Genomic DNA, 18072 nt, shown 5'->3' on the forward strand with positions numbered 1-18072 from the left:
TGGTGTCTGCAGGAGCCAGAGTCAAAATAGCAGATGGTAGATATGGAGAGATAAACAACCAATAAGTCAGTCAGTAAGTGATAATAAGCAGCTGGATCATAGACAGATAACAGATGACAGCCTCATTGGTTCTGTAGTTTCTACATTATTGTTCTTACACAGCTAATAGGCTGATCAATAAGTGGATCTGATCCAACCTCACACATCAAAACATTATAGTTTCAATAGTCAATGAATAGATAAAAAATATAGAAATGTTAGACACTTTGTGCTCTCTCACTGAGGTCTTCTGCATCAGTGTGCCATCACACCCACAATACTCACACACAGCACTCATACCCACCAAACCTACCACACCCACACACACATTCCTCACACCCACAACACTCAGACACAGCCCTCACACCACAGCCCTTACACCCACAGGATAGGTGCTTAATAGACAAATATCACTGAGAGGAGAGGTGGATTGTAGGTATGCCACTCTGGAACTGTCCACACCTCCCTGACCAGGATGACCAGTATGCCCTAGGCCCTAAACTTCCAATCCCAAGCTGAGTGGCCTTAAATTTGCACACCTCTCCTGCCCTCCCAGCCCCTTCCCATAACTCTCAATGGCCTTTCCCAAGACACTGCTGTATCAGAGGAGTCATGTTGCCTTCAGTGGCTCCTAGGCTTGATCCTCTTGGAAAAGATGTAGAGGTTTAGCTGGTGAGCAGCTGGCCCCCTGCCCACTGACATTCACATGCTACAAAAGGGGTGTCTTCTTTCTCCTATCTTAGTGTTACTGCCTTAGGTCCTTTTCACAGCCCCCCACCCTGCCCACAGGCTGGGACTTGAAGCCCAGGTGCCTAAAGGACAAAGGTCCCTGCCTCAGGGAATTACATTTGAACAAAGTCTGCTTAGCAGGCCTTCAGTACACTGAAATCTTGACTTCTGGGTACCACTTAGAGGCCTGAACCATTGGCCAACCCTTCCCTGAGTGTCTGCTGCTGACTCCAGAAGAAACCAATGGGATGCAACTAGATCCAGATGCACAGGACACTGTACCTAGTGTTCCATAGGTATGGACACAGGAGTAGGTCAGGACAGAGACTTGGAGCCAAGGCCAAGAATGTTGCAGGGAGCAACACGGAGGGTGAGCAGGTGAGGATCAAAGAAGAACCAATAGCCCACAGTCTTGTACCAGGTAGCTAGAATCTGCTTCTGTATGCTGGTTGGGGCTTTGTGCAGACAAATGATTCAGGGGACTTGGTCTCATGTCCTGAAAGTCAGCTTCTCCACATAGCACTAGAGGCTCCAAGATTAGTGCTCATCTTCAACATGATTTTGAGGCCTGAACCCTTCATAAGTGGTCCCAGGGTAGTGCTCTTTTTGCAAGAAAGAATTAATAGGACAAATGCTATCATCCAGATGATAAATGAAGGCAAGATTAAACACCACCAAGCCCCTGCCTCTAATATGTGGGTAAATAGGCACCAGACTCAGAGTGACCATGTCTTCTGTTTCATGTTTCTGGCGATCAAATGCTGGACCATACCTGTGCTGAGCAAGTAGTGTCACTGAGCTACTTGCCAAGCCTGACAACACCCTTATGATGGTCAGCAGCTCATAAGCAATGGCTTAATTTATTGCTCATTTCTGTGCTGCCTTTTGACCCTAGTTTCCTCCTGGTGTGGCCAATATAGTTTCTTTCTAGAAAGTTTTAAAGTTTCCTTTTCCCTAAATCTTGTTGATTTGGAGGCTGGTACTTTTGTGTCCTGACCCTATATGGCCCCAATACCATATGTTCTGGCTTAGGGGCAGTTGACACATTGCCATTGTAACATGAGGTCTACACTCGTCTATCCATTCCAGAGTGGACTGAGCCAAGGTGCCATGTTCCAGCAAGCTTGCTGCCCTCAGTGAGCCAGAACACATCCAGCTGATGACCATCTCTCATATCCCTGAGCTAAAGATATCTCCATCACAGGTCAGGAGATGGATCCTATCTGTGGCGGTCCCATAGAGCCACTGATCTCCAGACATGTGATGCTATAAAGTGAAAGAGGAGAAGATCTTAATGACACCTGGCAAAAGTCTTAGTCAGCATGTTTTCAAAAGTACAACCATGACAATGTACTATTGGAACCCCAAAGCTTCATCTCCATTGGTGCTCTGTTGTCCTGACTGTTCCCAGCCTCATGGCTTTGGTGTGGACAGCTCTATGAAACCTCAGGTCAGAGACATTCATAAGGCAAAGGAACTCCCATCAGAAGTGTAAAGTGGAGCAGTGTTCTGGCTTCCACTGACTAATGGGGGTTGCGGGGGAGAGTCATCACATCTGTGTAGTCACTCTTCTCCGATGACCATGTCACAAAAACAGCCACCATTGCCTGCACACCCCATCCAGAGTTCCACATCCCCCTTACCCAGTGGGTACCAGGGCCTAACAGCAGGCTTTGGGGCTCCAGTCCCTGTGAATCCTGCAGAAATACTCCATGGCTGTAGCTGGACAATTGTGCTCCCAGGGGGTGTCTCTTTGCTGGACACCAAGCTGTACCTTCAGCCTGATTCTATCATAGGACCAGCAGGCCAGTCTGTATGAGAGACCTATTAACAGAGTTCTAGCCTCTGTTCAGGGAACAGAGGGCCTGTGAGTGGTGGCTTTCTCTCACCTGTCTCATCGACAAATATAGTAAGGAGACTCTGGGATTCTTCCTGTGCCCATCTTATGCCCACACCGTGCCCCCATTGCACCCTCTTGAGAAGAGGCCTGAGGAGAGCCTGATCTCTAATATTCCTCTCCATTTCCTAAGGATCATGACCACAGTCTGCAGCTTCCAAAGTCTCACGGCCAGAGAAACTTGGCATAGTTCCCATGCCTCTCCACAGGCCCAGAGGGAGGAGAGAAATAGGAATTTTTGGAGGACCCACATGACTTCTCAGGGTCAGCCAATGGTCTTGGTTCCTTCTAGTCTGTGATGACACAGGACACAGGTCCTGACCTCCATGCAGCCTTAGCTGATGCACACACACTAAGGATGACCTGAGCTGGCCTCTGTGCTCCGGAGAGTGTTGAAAACCATAATTCTAGGCAATTCCTGGATCTAGTTCGGAACAATTAAGTACAAGAACCCTGCCTGCTCCCTGATGACCAGAGGCACCAGCTGGGTTCTTACTGCTCTATTCCCAAAGAAAGTGAAGAGCAGCTGTAACAGCCAGCCATGCTCTGGTAGCAAGGGTAGACAGGCATTTCCAGGACAAGAGAAGGATGTTCTGTGGCTTGTTGGGCCTATCTGTTCCTCACAGGCATACTTAGCTATGCTACCCAGCACTTACCCAGTTCTGTCTGGAGTGCTTTGGTCCCACAGGAGCTCTGTGGTGGTGAAGACACTGACAAAGCCAAGTACCTGTCCACAGTTGACTCCTGCTGGGTGTCAGCACTATGTGCAGCCATGTAAAACTGGGGACATGGACGACTTTATTCCTTGGGATCACCTGTGAAATCCAGGGACAGGTGACATGCTTGAGGCCAGACAAGGATAAGGAGGAGCAGAGTGACCTTACCTGATCTTGTAGGAGAGGGGTCCCAGAGAAGGGAGGGACTAGCCCTGGCTCACACTCTTCAGGAACATATGTGGTAAGGGTAGGCATGCTGGACACATGCCCATGGTAGACTTCCAACATACTAATCAGTGAATGTCTACATTTGTGTATGAATGTGGTGTTTGTGTTTTTGTGTGTGTGAGTGTGATTGTGTGTGTGTTAGTGTAGGTGGGTGTGCGTGTTGTCTGTATATGCAACAGCATGTTTGCCTGTGTGGGTGGGACATGTCCTGGCACCAGTTCTGACACATGCAGGTCCACCACAATTGGTACAGTCCACACTTAACACCAGGGTTTTTTTTTTTTTTACAAAGGTTTTCTAATGGAATATATTATACCTCTTGGTCAGGGCAGGTTAACATCATTATGTACCAATGAGGAACACTGATCTTTTGGGATTGCAGGTTGAGCCAGGCATTGGGGGGTTGGTGCCTTAGCCTTCCTACAGTTCCCAGTCTGTTCTGTATCACACTGTCTGGGGAACAGAACCCTCAACTCAACCAGCGCCCCCGTGTGAATCCTTGCACTAGCTGAAATCCTGACTGACAATCCCAAAACCACCAGTTCTGATTGAAATGAGTATAACACAGAAGCCCTAGATGAGAAGGTGCTTCCACACCCAGCCAGCCAGTCTTGAGCTCCACTCTGACAAATGTTAAAGGGTGTCCAGCTGTGGCCCTCCTACCAATGGGTACAAGTTTGTCACAACTACCAAGAATCTGTGACAAGCAGTGACATGCAAGCCTCCTCGTGTCCAAGTAAACTGACATCAAGTACTTCTTTGTATCTTAGGCAGTAAGGAATCCTGAGGGCTCCATGGAAAGATAACCGATCCTATACCTTCCAAGAGCTCATGATCTGTACCTGCTTAATGACTCCTGGACCTTCTTGACTATGGTGAGGAGAGGAGACCCCAAAAAGCCCTATCCTCTGCACCAGCAACACTGTCCTGCCAGGTGGAGGCAGCCTCCACAGCCTGAGGAGTGGGCTAAGTGTTCTTTCCCATTACATCCAATGTGGTCTTGTTTGCATAGCCAGTGGCAGTATCTCCTATGGAACTGAGCCATGCTGCTAGGGAGACCTCTGTGTTGTTTACAGTACTTATAAGCTAGACATGGGAAGACGAACTAGAGACTTGTGATTTGGAGATCCTGCAGTAGCCTGCTCTGGGTCTGTGGAGCCTAGGCTAGCTTTGCAGTCATAGGGCTCCCTCTAATGACCAAGAACCACCATGACACAATCTCTAGAAAATAAGACAGGAGTCCAAGTGACTTCAGGACTAACATTGACTCTTGATTCTCTTTTGCTCCTTAAAACCTCAGGAGCTGGGAGCCCGGAACAGGAAGAATTGGACCTTCCCCATGCCCAGACTAGTGTCAGAGCTGTTTCCTCATCTCCTACCAGTGGGCAGACATAACAGAATGATATGGTGGGAAGATGGGTTGAGGGCCAAGAACTGCCTTGCCCAGACATGGACAAAGGCTGGTGGTGCTAGAATGCTAGCAAGCCACCTTCAAGGCTGGCTGACACAGACAGGATGGCTGTATAGATCTTCCCTACACCACAATGACCTGCAGGGTTGGGGCTTCACCTGGCCAGTACAGGGAAAGGAAGCTAGGAACTTCATTCCATCGAGAGGAGTTAACTTCTTGAAAACCAGCAGCTCCACCAGTGTGCAGCCTCAGGTGTCGCTGTGTGAGCTAGTCATGAGCTGTCTGGATGACTAGGCAGACATACTGGTCACCTATGTGGTTGTCCTCTGCCTCCCCAACCTGCAGAGAGATATAAGAGTGTGCTGGTAGTCCTCCTGCATATGTGCTTTCAGTGTTCCTACAGCCACAGAAGCCAGCTCTATCCAGACAGTTCTAATTCTTGCATAGGCTATCTATCATGGGCCAGATAGTCCATCCTGTTAGTTTGCCATGTTTTAGGTCTCACAACACACTTCCCTCAAGTTTACCTCGTGCTGTTTCCTTCAACCATCCCAGCATTCATCAGCTCCATATCCCACCCTACCTTAGAATTTCTGATAATCCCTGATACTTTAGGGTTTTTTCCAGGTTGGTCCAAGGGCTCTTGAGTACCTCTGAAACATCCTAGATGTTCTATGCAGCCTTCATGCCTTGTTATATGACCTCTTTGGGTCCCCACTAGACCCAAAGAATTAAGAATTCTCTCCCCAATGTCTTCTATTTGCACTTATATCTTTCTGAAATGGCTCTGGATGTGATCACCTTTCACTAACCTGGAAGCATCTGAGAATTTCAGGAGGGCCACCTTTCACTTAAACTTCTCCACTGACTGTCCGGGTTCCATCAGCTGACAGTTGTTCCACATTGATGGGCAAACTTATGCTTTTCGGCCATGACAGACTTAGCCATTACAGGCTTTAGGTTCTCCTCTGAAGACCCTACACGTACTACAGGTAGTAGAGTCACCCACATTGTACTCTACCTGGGTTTCACAGGGCCTCTAGTGTAGTTTCTTTGGTACCCTATGATGGTGGGAACTCAAGTTTCATAGGTTCTGAGGTGTCTGGTAGCAGCCCTTTATAATAAGAGGTAAAAGAAAGGTGGAAATAATATCCTGCCGATTTGCATGTCCACCACTGGAGGGTGCAATACTGCTATGCACCTGGTGAGCCACTCAACAAGTCCACTCACTAAGGCTCTGAACCTGAAGCAGAGAAGTACTGCTAAACCCAGTGTTCCCAAGAACCTGGCTGTCCCTGCAGGACTGCCTGTAAAGGATTCTCCAGGACGCTGAGGACCCAATTTGGAAATCTTAAGTGAGCAGGGTGGGAACCAAAAGGACTGAATGGAATCCTTACATGGGATGTAACCTCTGGCCCGTCATTCTGATTAGCATGAACCACAATTCTGCGAAAGTCTCTGGGTGGCTGCTAAAAAAGGGAGGAGAATATAGAGGATGTAGTGGAGAAAAATAAGCAGGGCCAAGACAGCATCACTGCCCATACACACTGCTGTGGGCCCATCCTGTCCTGGGCCCTCTCCTGCCATAACTCTGAATTAGAAACAAATACCCCTCCTCATAGAACTGTCTGAGATGAGGACAGCTGGGGATCTGAACTGTCAGCCAGAAAGACATGAGCTGTCTGTGACATACAGCAGTGTGCAGGGTCCCAGATGAACCTATCTCCCTAGTGAGGCCATTTCCTCCCCAGAGACAAGGTTAGGAGAGGCAGAGTTTGCCTGCTCTTGAAAGCTGAGCTCTCCCTACCCCTGCAGACCCAGAAATGGTGCCTTCTCTGTGCCCATCTATAATGAGTCCAGGGAGCACCCAGTGGCCACACTCATGTGATTTCATACTCTGGCAGATATACTATACTGTCACCCACACAGTCTGGATTCAACTTCAGTGGCCAAGGCCAGCTGATTTTGTCTGGACAAGACTCTGAGAAGGAGGCCACCCACAGTGTTAGTGACACGTTGCTTGCCCCTGAGTGGCCTTCAGTGTAGCCCTGAGTGGTCGTTCCAGCCTGAGCCTAGGTATTCAGATTAGCACTGGCCAGGTCAGTCTATTTGCTACCTAGTCCTATAGCTCACCTCCACTGTAGTTCCATGTGTCCTGGCTGGTGCAGCTGCTCCAGGAACCACTAGATGTCCTCCCACAGAACCTTGAGGTCCCTGTGGGTTCAATCACAGACTTCTCACATTATCCCTGCTGGGAGTTAGGCTTGATGCCTGCTGTGTGGGAGCTGCCATAGCTTTTGGAGCAGAATGAGAGGCAGTGGAGGAGATGCTGTGTGCTGTTCTTATTATCCTCATTACCCAAGGAGTTCCTGCTGCTTGCTTCCAGGTCCAGGTTTAGCTCCAGCAGGTCACTGTATAGGATTCCTGATAGCTCTTCTTCTCTGTGTGAAAAGCAGCACAAGAGCTAGTGTTGGAGGAACATGAAGTACCCCTGCGTTCCGGGAGCCAGTGGTGATCAGTGTCCTGCCACCCTTGAGATACATGGGAGCCTAGGTGCATAGAGCAAAGCTGCATCCTTGGAGAATAAGCTCTGCATTCCCATGACAGCTAGGCAACCATGAATAGACTTACTCTCCAGTAGGCTCCTAGCATCCCCTTGTTATGGCTCTTCTGGCTGTGACCCTTTTTCTCTTAGCTACAGAGCCATCTTCAGCAGCCCTGGTGGTCTGGCATGCAGGTAGGAGCAGGTAAAAAGCAGAGCCTATCAGTTTCTTCTGAGGGCACCCCCTTTCTCTCTCCCTCTCTTTCCCTCTCTGGTCATCTGTCTGTCTCTCTGTCTTTCTCACACACACACACACAAACACATTCATGAACACACAAAGCACACTGGTAGTGCACACACACATAAGTACTATGTGCACAAAGACACATGCACACACATGCATGCATAGCCACAGGCATGCACACATGTGCCCACACCCACATATGCACACACACACACATATGCATGTACACACATACATGCACAGAGGCATACACTTCTGCCAGTGCACTGTGGCTTCAGTGTGCAGCAAGTCAAGTCCTCTCTCAGTGGAGACTTTGAAAAGTGGAATGAAGCCGGGCATGGTGGCACATGCCTGTAACCCAGGACTCAGGAGGCAGAGGAACACAGATTTCTGAGTTTGAGGCCAGCCTCGTCTACATGTGAGTTCTTGAACAGCCAGGGCTAAACAGAGAAACCCTGTCTTAAAGCCCACTACTCCCCCACCCCAAAAAAAAAAAAAAGAAAGAAAAGAAGAGAAAAGAAAAGAAAAGAAAAGAAAAGAAAAGAAAAGAGGAGAGAAGAGAAAAGTGGAGAGAACAGTGGGTCTTTAGGCAACACCAAGGCTCTCCCCCTTCCAGGCTACATCTCTGGCTCTTTGCAAGGCTAAGGATGTAAGGAAAATTACACTGAGGAATCATAGGCATCTTGGAGTGAAGGAAAGATCACTGCCACATTTCATACTAACCCATAAAAGGAGGAATAGGACTGATGACCATCAGCAATGATGATTTTCAACAGATTCCCCTTTCAACACAGTCAGACAACTCCTTGAGTGGTCTCCAGGAGATGATATGCTATATCCTCAGACCCTAGAGAGGGTGTGTGCAGCCATCAGCTGGGTGCGCAGTCCCAAGTGGATCTAATACACACTTTCTGCCTCCTCCAGCTTTTGTAGCCACTGCAGCACAGGCTCCAAGCTGAGGTGAAGCCGATGGGTAGGGCGAAGCAGGGCAGTTGCAGCAGGAAACGGGAGTGCCAGGTATGGCCTGTGTAGAACAGCAGCTTCTGTGTTGCCAACAGCCCTTCTAGCTGGATTTCCAGCTTCTTCCCCTGGACAGACAGAAAGCACAAAGTGATTTTACAGTCCAGAAAACTGTGCCAGAAGCAGGAGAGAAATACATGAATGTCAATCATAAGCCCCTACTTGGCCCTGGTCCCACATTTCCAGGGTTGAGAACTGGTGACCCTGTGCAAACAGGTCTCAGGTCACTGTGAGTACCATCCGTCTGCAGCATTAAGAATGCAGAAGAAACCTGGGGCAGCCCTTCTCTTTAGGACCCCCCTGCTCATGGCTGTACAACAGTCTGGCATGCAGGGTTTGTAGTGAACCATAATCAGTGTCTGGAGCCATTCTGCTGTGCAGCAATCCTCACTGTCATGTCTTAGGGAAAGTGGAAGGGGGACAGAGGCTAACAGTTGTATCTTTAAGGTACCATGGTTTGTCCTTTTGTTGGTGAGTGAGGAATTGTTAGCAGTCAGAGCTGTACCTTGCTCAGAGAGTTCAATACCAGACCTGGATGTGGAGACTGAGAGATGCCTGAGGGTGTGGAGAAGCCTCAGGGAGCTCTGGATGGCATTGGTGAGGATGAGGTGGTTGGGTCCAGGATTCTTTGGACTCCTGAGTTTATAGATGCCTTCCCCTTCAGACGCCCACCAGAAATGTCACCTTTGAAATAAGTGACCAGGGGAAGTCACAGAGCAGCTATGGAGTGTTGTCTAACTCCTAAAAGACAGAAGTCAGGTGAACTGTGGGAACCAGAGCATGGGGTGGGATCTGTGGTAGCAGGAGATAGGAAAGAAAGAGGAGTCCTTACTTGATAGATGGTTACTCCATTCAGAGTGTGTGGCAGGAGAAGAGTAGGGTGATCCTCCTTCTTTTCCTTAAAGAACACAAATCAGAGGCTTAGGCTTTGACCCGGAGGCAAATGGAAGGAGGTCCATCTAACAGGCTAGAGTCTCCACAAACCCAGAGCTCTGTCTAAGCCTCTCTTGTTTCCCTACATATGCCAAGGGCACATGTGTATGTGGTAGGCTTCTCTAGATATTTGAGTTCTGTGAACCTCGTAGACCCAAGTTCCACACTTACTGTGCTCTGTGGGAGGCTGTCACCTGGGAACACAGGCCATGCAGTGCTCAGGCATTGAATGGGAGACACCCAGAGAGGACAGGCATACCAGTCCAATCAATGTTAGACCAAACTAGTTACAGCAGAGACTGAGCAAAGTTTTAACAGAATTGACACCAGACAAATGCAGCATGCCACCTCCAGGACAGCCACCAACTCACCACATGCAAACAGGCCCGAGGGACTGTCCTACCTACCCTTGCCTGGAGTCTGAGTCACTTTGTCAGGCCTGGGAAATAGAACCACCCTTTTCCTGTGTTCCTCCCATTTCCAACACCTCAGGGTCGACCTTGTACAGCCTGAAGAAGTGGACAGGAACGTCCTCAAGTAGGCAAGTATCCCTGGTGAAGCATAGTATTGCCTTCTTGGGAGTCAGACCCTGGTACATGTAGTCCACCATGTTCATGGTGCATGGCAGCCATGTGCCTTAGAATGTAGTCAACTCCTCTCTTGTTGATAATCTGAGGACAGGGTCACCAGCTAGCTCAGACCCCACCCTGCCCTTTCTCACTACCTGAGGTCAGAACAAACAAGCTAGCTACAGACTATGTCCAGACTTTATTTGCCTTAGCCTCACACCCAAAGGTGAGGATGTGATGCTTATAAATCTGTGGTTCTGCTCCCCTCTCATGTCACCCAGGTGTCCACAAGGACCATAGAAGCAGCTCTCTTTAGAGGTCTGTTGAGCTCATTTCAACCCCACAGCTACTGTTCTTGGAAAAACTTGCCAGTGAGAGACTGTGTGAGTGTGGGTTGAGAGAAGCTTTGGGAAAAGCTGTCTGGCCTCCAGCCTGGCACTGGAGATAGCGCTGCAAGTCAGATGTGTGAGGCCTAAGGCACACATCTAAGAAGTGTGGCTTGTAGGCCACTTGTTGAGAACATAGGCAGGGCTCACAGACCCCAGGATTTTTTGCTCTGCATGGCAGTCAAGCTAGGCTTCAGCAAGAACTAGCTAACGCTCACCATCTCCGTTTTCAGGGTACAGGTGAGGAAAGAGAAGCACAGAAAGCCTAAGGTACCTGGGTTTTTGAGTCTTTACAGAGGCTGGGTGGATACCACTCTGCACCTGAGCAGGCCAAGGTACACTGAGCTGTCAAGCTAAGTAGGTTTATGCAGGACACAAAGGCATGGCCTACTCTGGCCATAGCTCTTACAGGTCACTGCCAGCCTTTGCAGTGTTGGGGTTGGGGTTGGTGAGCACCCTTGGACTTGAGTTCTTCTGTCTCTGGTCCCACTGGTGCCACTACATTAATTCCCTGATGTCCTCTCTGGTTATGGGGCAGGGGAGGAGCTCACATCTGTAGCTGCACTGTCTATGCTGTCCCTATCCAGACAGTGGCTGGGAAAGACCAGGAACTCAGTGGCTGAGCTGGGAACAAAGGTCAGGGCCACAGTGCTGGGTGTGTGAAGACTGCTGGAATGAAAGCAAGCAATACCACCATGATCAGGCAGGATGCAAGGCCAGGAGCACTGTGTGCCCTGACAGAAGGAGATGAGACGCTGACTCCCCCAAAAAACGCTCGTTCAGACCTTCTACTTCATCAGCTTTGAAGAAGGTGTTCCTCATTAAGAACATACCATGCTCTTGCTTCTGTCATCTACTTCAGTCTCCCAGGAATGGACCCTGCAGGAATATTGATATGTCTCCTATGAATGCTAATATTCATTGAAATCGTGTTCAGAATTGGTTTTCAGTGTGCTATCTGGTTCCAGAAATAGTCTGTCGGGAATACTTACATAGACAGGGAAGCCAGGGGGTTTACTGCTGCTGCTGCTGCTGCTGCTGCTGCTGCTGCTGCTGCTGCTGCTTCTACACTTGTGTCTTTTCCAGGGCCATGTGTTTCAAATAGCTACCTGTTTATACTCAGGATGTGAAAAAGTTCCCAGATGACACTGTGAAAGAGACAAAATAATTTATTCTAGACAAAAGAAATACTGAGGTAGAATTCTAAGAATACCGTGTGGGGCTTTGACTAGCCTTAGTATTAAAGCCTTAGTCTTTTTTTTTTTTTATACTTCACAATCCATAAGGAGAAATCACTTAGAAGTGTTTCCTATAAAAATGTATACACCACTAGGTCTTAGGAACAAACGAACAATCAGTATGCACAAACCTATGCATGCATGCAGGAGTCTGACCATCGTCAATAACCAGCAAACTATGCTGTTGATACTTATTCAATGACATTGCTTGTTATTAGTTCTGAAGCTTACTGGGTGTGATGTTATTTTAAAAATGTAAGAATCTATTCTTCAGCTTTTGTGATTGATTGACAAATTGCTAGGGCCAGTATCACCTGAGAGAGTTCATGAACCAATAGCCCTCTAGTCCTCACCCTGTGGGAGCTATTTTCCTTAGGGAACATGGAGTCCAGGGGAAGAGATGGGGTCAGCAAGACAACTGTGTTGAAACGGGTAGAAATCATTCATATTGCGTCCCTGCTGGGAAGAGGAGTAATTCCGAAGAGGGAGAAGGCTTGGGGTTGAGGACGAATTGTAAAGTACTTAGAGAAGGTAAGAAGGTAAGAATTGGGTGTGGAAAATGGAAACTGGAGACAGAGGAGGGACCAACACACAGCAAACTGGGAAGGACAAAGCACCAAGGTACCTGGGCCCTGCCTGCTGCTGTGTCTCTGGAATTTCTCCCTGGGCCTCATTTCTGGGGAGAGACTCTGCTCTGCCCCAGCCGAGGTTTTCTTGTTGATGGAATGCAGCAACACAGCCTCCTCATGGCATTCCCCAACCTCCTTGTCCATCTTGTGATGCGTCTGCGCCAGCCCCTGCTGGGGATGGGCTTTTCCTCTGCTAACACACTGTGGGGGAGATTCTCTTCTCTCTTCTCACTGAAGCTCTGTTCAGTTATGTTGCTTGTTGAAAGCATGCAGGAGACACTCATGGCACTGATGTGGTGTTGGTCCTGTGTGGGTGTGATCTGGTTTGTCCGGAAGAGACCATGCCCAGTGGATCTTCTGCCTGCTCTTTGCCTAACCTTCTGGTCATAGGCTGGCACTTGACCAATGGAGGATGGCCAGAGCGATCTGCCAAGGATGGGAGTGCTTCCACTCTTCTTAATTTTCAAACACAAAGCAGTACCAGCATCAATGGAAGGGAATGGGGCCTTAACTTGACTCACTGTTGGAGCCTGGGTTGAGCGGACTTCCCTCTGGACAGCCTGCCCTTCCAATAAATAATATACAGCTGACATTTCATTAAATTTTTCTTTAGTGAGTGATTCTCTAATATCTTTTGCTCGGAACCCAATATGCTGCATCGCATCTACAATGTCAGGATCTGGTCTGACAGGGACAGGTTCCTCATGAATATTTTTGAACCCTTTCCAGTGGCCTTTGAACCATGGATGCTTCATCACATCCGTGACTGTCGGCCTATATTTGGGGTTTACTGTCATTAAGAGGCTCAACAGGTCCTCCAGCTCATTGGACACTCCACAGGGGGCAGGGTATACACCTGCCAGGATCTGCTCTTTTAGCTCAGGTACGGTGACCGAGTCGAATGGGACCTTTCCAACAACCATGTAATACAATAGCACTCCTAACGCCCATAGGTCACTTTTTGTGCCATCATATCTTTCCCAAAGGAATAACTCAGGGGCACCATAAGCATAAGCACCACAGGGCTCATCCAACAACTCTCCGGGTTTGACTTGGGTACTAAGCCCAAAGTCGATTATTTTGATTTTCCCCTTCTTGTCTATCATGATATTATCAGGCTTTAGGTCCCTATGCACTATACGATGTCTGTGGCAGTAGCTCACTGCTGACAGTATTTGTAAAAATATTTGTCGGGCTTCGTCCTCCCCTATGTGGCCAGAATTTTTGATGTATTCATAAAGTTCTTGGCCTTCAACCAGTTCCATGATGAGGTATTCTCTTGTTTTGGTCTCAATCACTTGGAGAAGTGAGACAATATTGGGGTGTTTGATCTTTTTCATTATATTGGTCTCCGTCATGGCTGGCTGAAACCAGGCGTTGTTCTTTACAAGAACTTTGACAGCCACGGGAGTGCCTGTGAGCCGGTGCTGGGCCAGGAGGACTTTGGCTTGAGTCCCATGCCCGATAGTTCTTACAACTTCATATTGGGAGTACAAGTTTCCCGCATCAGGGTTACTTGGCTGAGGACTGGGTGGTGGTAACTCCTCTTCAATATATGCAGGCATTGTATCACTACCAGTGGTACCTGAAAATAACATAAAAAGAATAAAATCAAAATAATGAAAAACATGTAGGAAAATAGAAACTAAAATTACTACAAGTGCTACCTAAAATAAACAAAGAAAGGGTGCTTGAAATAAAGGTAAGTAAAAGTTAGAGACCTAGAATAAAAATTATGAAAAAGATATGGGGGAAAAGCTAAAGTCAAAAAATCTTAAGTAAAACCCAACCAAAAAACCAACCCCAAACTAGAAAGCCAAGAGCACACACATCCTAAATACAGATGATGAAACTATAATCATAAGACAGTGGGACTGGGAGGGCTACAGCTGATCAACATTATGAGTGGATGTTGATTGAAAAAAAATCATATGAAATAAATGAGAGGAGAAAGAATTAGTATAAGACAAAACAGATATATATATCCCCCAGCACTTCAGAGAAAATTCCATTTCATTTCAGGACCTCTTCATCCACAACAAAACCATACTTCCCAAGAGCAAAATATTGAAAATTAAAATTCAATAACCATAAACAATAAGAAAGTGAAATATCAGTGACTATTCAACCTAAAACCAATTCCAAAATGCCATAGACTCAACCTGAGTGGCCAAGGCCACAGCTGCTTTTTACCTGATCAAGACTCTGAGAATGAGGCCACACAGTGTTAATGATACTTGAGTGGCTTTCAGTGTAGCCCTGAGACCATTCCAGCCTGCATCCAGGAATTCAGATTAGCATTGGTCAAGTCAGGCTCTTTGCTACCTGGTCCTATAGCTCACCTCCACTGTAGTTCCATATGTCCTGGATGCTGCAGCTGCTCCGGGAACCACTAGATGTCCTCCCGCTGAACCTCGAGGTCCCTGTGGGCTCATTCGCAGGCATGTCAAATAGTGACTGATGGAAAAAACAAAATATCACAAAGGGCAAATATGTATAAATTATAACCCAATGATAACATGTAATGAATACTTTGAGAAACAGGGACGATGTAAAAATTGGAAACCAAAATGCATTGAAAATGGAGATACACTAGAGCAGCCTAAAATGCAAAAGTAAACAATCAACACAACAAAATACCATGGGAGAAAATAAAACCGACCACAATAAAACAAAAGCACCCATCCAAATAAATAAAAATCAAAACACCAACACTAAGGAAGCAAACAGTCAGTGGCCTTGAAAATATAGGGCCCAATGCTATCTCTTGAACTGCTACCAAAATCAACCAATCAATAAATAAACAGCCAGCCATCCACATAGGCACTTAATCTGAGATTATGGGGTTGGCATATCAAATCTCTGGGAGCCACTGGTCAGCCAGGCCAGAGACTTGGCCAGCTTCAGGCCAGTGAGTGAGCCTGTCTTGAAAATAAGGTTGATGGCCTACCTTAAGAACAGCAGCCGGGCTGGCTACTGGCCTCTACACTCTCTTGCACCAAGGTGCAGGTAACACAGATGCAAGAGGGAAAGGGTGATGGGCACGGGAACCCAAACACACTCACGTGTGTGACAGCACACAAACACACACACAAAAGCACACACACAAATTCACAATAGTGATCTTATACACACACACACAGGAACACAGGCATACAAACCCTTATTACACAAAACCTGAATTGCACTACACACAATCACAAAGGAGCAGGTACACACATACTTACACACAAGCAAACATGTAAGCACACACTACACATACACACAGGAAAAGGTACACACACACACACACACACAAACAAAACGGGAAACTCACACAATCCTACATACACTGACACACTCACAGGAACTAGTATACACAGCCTCACACACAAGCAAATCTGTAAACAACCACACTCCTACACACACTTATACACACACATCTACACAGCACACTTACAAACCAATACAACCACACACAGCTCACTAGATACAATAAAGTCGCAGAGGGCACCACTCCACACCTCCTCTCAATGCACTCAAAGAAATTCAGGCCTGGCCACAGCTTAACATCTGTTGCCTGGAGAGCCTCACAATCTCTCCTCACAAGGTCATAATAGGACCCTTTATGACATAGTTGGAAGGACTGCAAGGCTCTGGCTTAGCTGGGCTATGGAGTGTGACATTAGGCTTTTTGAAAGCAAGGTCTCTAGGGTGTTTTGCTGTCCTTGGTATCTGGTTAGAATGTTTGCTGTGCCTCCTTCTATAAAGCCCTTATAAGTTGATTCTGTGTGTCAACTTCTCTTTGTATTCTGACTGAATGACCTCAAGCTGGTGCTCCAGTTTAACTTTCAAGACTAAGCTGTCTTTCTAAAGCAAGCAATCAGGGAAGATACTGTACTCATAATTCCTCAGAAAGGCTCTAGGTTCTCTTGAGACAGGGCTGAACTTTTTAGGCAGAGGACTTCCCTCCCTAGGTGAGGACTTGAATTTGAATCCCCAGAAACCATATCAAAGTGGGGTACAACAGTAAAGTCCATAAGCTCAGCATTCCTGGGGTGGGGATGGGAATGGGAGACATGGATGTGCAAGTGTGAAGATCTATCCGGAAGATGGCCTCTGACAGTACATAAGCATAGGGGTATGTATGTATGCCTAGGCACACAAGGGGGTAAGCATACAAATGCAAACACACTCTCCCACACAGAGGTTGACATGGTGTATAGAAAACCAAGTCCATACTGAGTGTAGGACTCACTTTAGACATTAAGGTCCATAGGTGGAGCAGGCATGTGTGAGGATCAGAAGCTCTGTGCTCCCTGGGACCAGAAAGAACAGAGTGCCTGTGCTGACACAAAAGAAATAGGCTCTGAGCCACAGACTGTGACAGTCAGGTCACAGGACCTAGGCTGCTGTGTTACTCCTCAGCACTGAGCACTGATTGGCTAAAATTCTAAAAGGGCCTCTGATTTTCAGAGTGCTGTAGGCAGTGCACTGTGCAGCTCTTTCCTTTTGAAGACTCTGTTCTGGAATTTTGAGGCCTCTGTTGAGGAAAATCATATCTGCAGACACTATGACTGGGAGGAAAGATCCTCATATGTGGACTTTATTGCCAGGCCTGAGAACAGAAAAGAAAACCTGCCACCACTGGTCATTGTAGCTCAGCTTCTGACATTGCAGTTGAGATCAAGTGCCCTGGACCCCTCCCTAGCCTGAGTCAGTCAAGTTCAAGTCCCTGCTTCCTGGCTTATAGTATCAATCACAGGACAGTTTTAGGCAGGGGAGCTGTCATCTAGACATTGCTGTCTGCATTTGAGGAGGACTGTTTATTACAGGACTAGGCTAGGGCTGGAATCCAAACTCCCTTCTCCCTTGTGGCCAAGGGACACTGATATTTAGCTAACTGCAGGCTCTCTGATCTTACATAGGCAGAGGGTCTCAGGACTGGCATACATACAAGGGCATACAGGAGCTGTTTGCCATTGCAGAGGGTGGCTGAGCTGATTGAGTATGGCAAAAAAAGGGGGGGCTCATCTGCCTGGATTCATGGGCCTCTAGAGATAAACACAGGCCTGGTGTGTGGCTGCTTATGGGCTGAGATGGGAGGGTGGAAGGGGGCTTGTTTTTGGCTCACGGGGACAGAGCAGTGTTTCCTTCCCCGCTCCTTCTTTATTTGTTAAATATTTTATTAGGTATTTTCCTCATTTACATTTCCAATGCTATCCCAAAAGTCCCCCTTACCCTCCGCCCCCCACTCCCCTAACCATCCACTCCCACTTTTTGGCCCTGGCGTTCCCCTGTACTGGGGCATATAAAGTTTGCAAGTCCAATGGGCCTCTCTGTCCAGTGATGGCCTACTAGGCCATCTTTTGATACATATGCAGCTAGAATCAAGAGCTCCGGGGTACTGGTTAGTTCATAATGTTGTTCCACCTATCGGGTTGCAGATCCTTTTAGCTCCTTGGGTACTTTCTCTAGCTCCTCCATTGGGGGCCCTGTGATACATCCAATA

General features: G+C 47.5%; 1 protein-coding gene and 1 pseudogene across 2 annotated transcripts; both read right to left on the minus strand.

Annotated features, from left to right (window-relative positions):
- Positions 1 to 4928: 4928 nt before the first annotated feature.
- LOC147000538 (FERM domain-containing protein 1-like) lies at positions 4929 to 12395 on the minus strand (annotated as a pseudogene).
- LOC147000539 (sperm motility kinase Y-like) lies at positions 11547 to 16018 on the minus strand. Of its 2 annotated transcripts, XR_015045914.1 has the most exons (5): positions 15532 to 16018; positions 14924 to 15038; positions 12578 to 14166; positions 11707 to 11862; positions 11547 to 11593 (listed from the first exon to the last, which is right to left on the minus strand). XR_015045914.1 is itself a non-coding variant. In XM_085833008.1 (3 exons), exons 2-3 carry the CDS (start codon positions 15024 to 15026, stop codon positions 12623 to 12625), a joined length of 1647 nt encoding a protein of 548 aa, XP_085689134.1. In that variant the 5' UTR covers positions 15027 to 15038; positions 15532 to 16018; the 3' UTR covers positions 12543 to 12622. The 2 variants fall into 2 exon arrangements, 1 of the variants encoding a protein (XP_085689134.1); XM_085833008.1 differs by lacking the exons at positions 11547 to 11593; positions 11707 to 11862 and having other exon boundaries at positions 12543 to 14166.
- Positions 16019 to 18072: the final 2054 nt, after the last annotated feature.

The sequence above is a fragment of the Mus caroli genome, unplaced genomic scaffold (assembly GCF_978045245.1).
Source record: "Mus caroli unplaced genomic scaffold, Mus_caroli_1 scaffold_18, whole genome shotgun sequence".
In the NCBI taxonomy this organism is placed as follows: domain Eukaryota; kingdom Metazoa; phylum Chordata; class Mammalia; order Rodentia; family Muridae; genus Mus; species Mus caroli.

Coding starts and splice junctions, on each gene's coding strand:
- LOC147000539 (XM_085833008.1), bottom strand. CDS start 15,026: ATGCCTGCGAATGAGCCCACAGGGACCTCGAGGTTCAGCGGGAGGACA. Junction 14,167..14,923: donor CATATGGAACTACAGTGGAG/GTGAGCTATAGG, acceptor TGTTATTTTCAG/GTACCACTGGTAGTGATACA.